Source organism: Dendrobates tinctorius, unplaced genomic scaffold (genome assembly GCF_039654945.1).
Source record: "Dendrobates tinctorius isolate UK_male_01 unplaced genomic scaffold, ASM3965494v1 ptg000065l, whole genome shotgun sequence".
Taxonomy (NCBI): domain Eukaryota; kingdom Metazoa; phylum Chordata; class Amphibia; order Anura; family Dendrobatidae; genus Dendrobates; species Dendrobates tinctorius.
The window spans coordinates 19135826-19140717 of NW_027361733.1; the positions used below are offsets into that span (position 1 = coordinate 19135826).

The following is a 4892-nucleotide window of genomic DNA, read 5'->3' on the forward strand; positions in this document are numbered from 1 at the left end:
AGTGACAGCACCCTTTTCTCTGTGAAGACCCCTCAAAGCAAGTGATATCAACCCCCTTTCCCCTGCAGCCCCACTCGAATGACATCACACCTTCCTTGTGCAGTCCCAGCAAGTACATCACCACCATAACCCCCATGAGCCCACAGCCCCCAGCATGCAGTAGTGTCATCTCCAGCTGCCACCGCACAACTCTCCTTCCTGCTATCTGCGGCTGCGCCACTCCAGGGACATCACCCCGTGACCCCGCGCAGGCGCACTCCACTCCGCCCGTGTCCACTGATGTTAATATCCGTGTTATCAGCGCTGGCGGGGAGGCGGCTCCCGCGCTGTGCGCAGCAGTGATAAGGCCGGGGCTGTGCTCGGCGCTGTGTATGGGGAGCTGCTACCGCCGCCGGTAATGCTGCTGCTCCCGGGACATCTCCTCCGCCGTGGCCCGGTGCTGCGGCCTGCACTCCACGGCCTGTGTTTGGGAGCTGCCCGGCTGCGGTGCGTACGGGAGGTCGGGGCTCTGCGGCCTCCCGCTCTCTGGCCGCAGCTCACAGCCATGAGTGTGCGGACGTACTCGGCTCAGGTGGGTGTGAGACCCCGGGGATATGTGGTATATCTGGCCCTGTGGCCCCCTGCCCTGTAAGCAGCAGTTCTGCCTTTGGATGGCGCTCTGACCCATTCTTCTCTCCACAGGGCACTGGTGACCCGCCTGGCGTCTCTGCGGATAGCGATGGGCAGAAGCTGAGCAAGACGCAGCAGCTGAAGCGGGTCTTCAAGGAATACGGAGGCGTCGCGGTGGCGTTCCACGTTGGGATATCGCTGGTGTCACTGGGAATATTCTACGCACTGGTCTCCAGGTGAGGAGGCCGATCCGCCATGTATGGGCCCGCCAGGCATCTACACGGTGCCGGTCAGCGTGTAGAATGAACCAATATGGCTGCTATTATAGCTCCTGAGTCGTCACCCAGCTTTCCAAGATTGCTGAGGGGCAAGTTTGTGTTCCTGGGTTATGGGATAACTCCTTGGATTGACCTACGCTCTGTGTCAGAAAAGCTGGGTGATGTTCTCCTGTGACAGCTGCTGTGATGGGCATCACCCAGCTTCTCCAAGGTAGAACAGTAGTAAGAAGATGATTACGGATTTGTTTTGTTTTTTTATACTTGAGATGGACACTGATTGAACTTGTGCTCCATTGGTTAGTGGCGTGTAATGAAAAAGATAAACTTGCCACTCAGGAATTTAGGAAAGCTGGACACCAGCATTTGTTAATTACAATGGCACCCAGCTTTCCTAGTGCCGAATTACATAACCCTTTTATCATGCTTTTCCTGTGTCACTCACTGATGTAGACTTGTTATTCAGCACTTTGGAAATGTGGGATGACCCTTAACCCCTTCTTGACCAGAGGTATATTCTTTTTTGCATATGCTTTTTTCGCTCCCCTTCTTCCCAGAGCTATAACTTTTCTTTTATTATTTTTCCATCAATTTGGCCACGTGAGGGCTTGTTTTTTGCGGGATGAGTTGTAATTTTGAACGACATAATTGGTTTTAACATATCGTGTTCTGGAAATCGGGGAAAAAATTCAAGTGCGGTGAAATTGCAAAAAAAAGTGCAATCCCAGACTTGTTTTTTCTTTTTGCTTTTTCACCATGTTCACTAAACGCTGAGGCTGTGTGCACACGATGCAGAATTCCTGCGGATCCGCAGTGTGATTTACAGTAGCATGTAAATCAATGAAAAAAAAAAAAAAACTGTGCAGACGCTGTGGATTTTTCCTCGCGGTTTTCCTGCGGTACAAAATCCGCAGCATGTTACTACTTTTGTGCGGTTTTCCACCTCCCCAGTCTCCAAATCCGCAGGGGGAAAACCGTGATGGAAAACCGCAATAAAAATGGAAGAAATCCGCAGGGAAAATGCAGGTCATTTGACCTGCGGATTTCTTCAATTCTGCGCGGAAAAATCCGCAGGGCAAAAAAGTACGTGTGCACTCAGCCTGAAACTGGCCTGCCATTATTATTCTCCAGGTCATTACAAGTTCATAGACTCCAAACATGGCTAGGTTCTTTTTTCTATTTAAGTGGTGAAGAAAAATTCCGAAGTTTAAAAAAAAAAAAAAAAAAAAAAAAGCTGACATGACCACCGGAGCCCACATCAAAGGGAAGGAGTTTGACATCAGTGTACTATTATGCCCGATGTTGGAAAGGGGTTAAAGGGATAATAATAATTAAGTGCCCAGTAACCATGCGATTATGCTGCAGTGCAGGGGCCACAACTGGTACCTGCCTACAGAAATTTTTTTTTATTCAGTATGTGCTGATATTCATTATGTAAACTAGGGGGCAGGTCACGGAGGGATCAGTGACCTGTCAGCAGTCTGCATTATGAATAACCAGAGCCCCACATGAAGACCCCCCCCCCCCCACAGACCGTCTCAGAGCACGGGCATATCATTATCTCAACACGGATTTCATCAGCCACGGTATCGTTTTCATCAGTATAAGGGTGCTTACCTGACACTTTAGGTTATTATGCACAATCCTGCTGACAGGCTCCCTTTAATGATCATCACTCGGCTTTACTGGAGTCCTGAAAAACCTGTCCAGTTATTGCATGCTGTAATATTATATAGTAAGGAAGATTTCCTGCTCTGGAATTTAGGAAAGCTGAATGCCAGCCCATTGTATAGAAGGAGAACTAGTAATCGCCCAACTTTCCTATAGGGTAAAATGGCAAATGCTGTGTTCTGAAGTGCTTTGCCTCCTGTTCAGGAGTCTGGTAAAGTTGGGTGAGCTCCCATGTGGGGGGGGGGGGGGTTTATGTCCATATTACCTCCGAGCTTTCCACTGACATCGGCTATTCAGGAATGCAGGAAAGTTGTGTGAAACAGTCAGCCACACTTGTCGCTTTCTCAGATTCTGGAATTGTGCAGTGAGAAATCAGTCACTCAATCACAATCACACTATGTAACTGGGCTCCTACGTGCTTGATGGGGAAATGGTGTCACCCAACTTCCAGAATGGCTAACTTGTAATTTCAGAAAAGCTGGGTGACAGCGGTAGCTTCATAGTAGTGGTCCCCCATCTTTCCTTGTACATTTACTGTGTGTTTCTTCCTCCTCAGTGGTCTGGATGTCCCGTCGCTGCTTCTTAAAGTGGGCTTCAGTGAAGCTGTGGTCCAGTCCAAGCTGGCTTCCGGCACCAGTACCTTTGTGCTGGCGTACGCCGTTCATAAACTGTTTGCTCCTGTGCGGATCAGCATCACTGTTGTGTCCGTTCCCTTCCTTGTCAGATACTTCAGAAGGACCGGCTTCTTCAAGCCACCATTGTAAAATGCAGAGGGTCTCCATCCTACCAGGTGATACGGCGGACCCCTTCCTGCACAACATCTCCAGAAGTCTGCATCCTTGTAAAATAATGAGCTTTATAATGTACCAGAGATTTAATATATTAATTTGAATCAGTTACTTTAGAAGATAAACACTGGAATAACGCTCTAGTCATTAACTGGTTAAGTCTGACTGTAAAGTACTGACTGGAGACTTCATCCTGTCCTACTCCAGTCACATACAAATCTGCCTGAAAAAATCCTAGAAAGCACTGCAGCTGGCAGTGGGTGTGTGCTGTGCAGACACCGATCCAGCAGGGGGAGATGAAGTCCTGCTGTCTGTGAAGGGTGGTGGCCTCCTGCTTGTTCAGGGTGTCTGCTCCGCTGCATTGTCACGTGTGCCCCAGCGTTCTTGGGAGTGGCTGGAGTAAAGTACTAGCAATATTCCCAATGGGGACTCTCCTAACCCATCACTGGTGGCACATGGCAGGAGTGGGTTTTTACTGCAGTGATGTCTGTCTTTTCTTAGTGCCTTCCCTTTTAGAATCCACTTCAAATATTTAAAATAAAATCCATTATAAAATAGATTGTCTCCTATTTTGATGTAGTTCATCTTGAATATGCCAGTCCCATCCCAAGCTGCACTTACACTTCTGTATGCTGCCAGCTGGAATCAGAGCCGTGCCGATCTCAATGATTAGTGCACATATAAGTATGGGTGGAGTCCGCTGTGCGGGCACATACCCAGCTTGGGATTTAGGGGACCCAATTGTCTCTAAATCCATTGATGTAATGGAAATCAGATTGCTATACAGCCCATGACCACCAGGGGGAAGCATAATGTATAGGCAGAGCACCAACATCAGATGTGTTGCTACAGCTCTAGCTGGGACTCTAGGGGTTTCATGTGATCCTGGATGGGGCACATTGCAGGACAAGATTCATTTTCCTCATGTCACGTGTAAAATCCCCAGTTACATCTTTTACCGGTTTACTTCCTTGATAATAAATGCCAGTGTGGAGGATGAGGGGTTTCACAACGCAATCCTTTGAGCTAAATGTCAACTAAAGCTTTAGACTAAAGTGGGCCCCCTGGATTTATAAGCTTTGTAGTCTTCCAGCAAGATTTTGTCAAAGACTGCAAACATTGCTTCTTCACTGGCATCTGCTGGCAACACACTGAACTGCAACAGGATCCTCCAACTTAAATTACTCCCATGGGGTTTAAAATTTTTGACACTAAATTTGTGCAAGTGTATGTATACCTAAGGCCTGTTTCACACTTCCGTTTTTTCAAATCCGTCAAAATCCGTTGGTTTCCGTAAAAAAACGGATCCGCCATTTTTTTTTTCAGGATCCGTTTTTTTGTCCCATAGACTTCCATTAGTGGTTACCGCGGATCCGTCAAAAAAACGGATCCGTTTTTTTAAAAACGGATCCGTTTTTTTAAAAACGGATCCATTTGCATCAGTTTCCGTCAAAAAAACGGAAACGGATCTGTTTGGCGGACACAAAAACGGAAGTGTGAAACAGGCCTAAGATACCAGCACACCATGCTCACACTGGACGATGTGCTG

At 47.6% G+C, this 4892-nt stretch overlaps 1 protein-coding gene across 1 annotated transcript; it reads left to right on the plus strand.

Annotated features, from left to right (window-relative positions):
- The first annotated feature begins 208 nt into the window (after positions 1–208).
- Positions 209–3900, plus strand: FAM210B (family with sequence similarity 210 member B). Its single transcript, XM_073580662.1, has 3 exons — positions 209–571; positions 682–845; positions 3112–3900. Exons 1-3 carry the CDS (start codon positions 398–400, stop codon positions 3317–3319), a joined length of 546 nt encoding a protein of 181 aa, XP_073436763.1. The 5' UTR covers positions 209–397; the 3' UTR covers positions 3320–3900.
- The last annotated feature ends 992 nt before the right edge of the window (positions 3901–4892 follow it).

Excerpts from the sequence above, each read along its gene's own strand:
- FAM210B (XM_073580662.1), top strand. The coding sequence starts at position 398 with ATGCTGCTGCTCCCGGGACATCTCCTCCGCCGTGGCCCGGTGCTGCGG. Across the intron at positions 572-681 it reads TGCGGACGTACTCGGCTCAG|GGCACTGGTGACCCGCCTGG; the intron begins GTGGGTGTGAGA and ends TTCTCTCCACAG. Across the intron at positions 846-3,111 it reads TTCTACGCACTGGTCTCCAG|TGGTCTGGATGTCCCGTCGC; the intron begins GTGAGGAGGCCG and ends CTTCCTCCTCAG.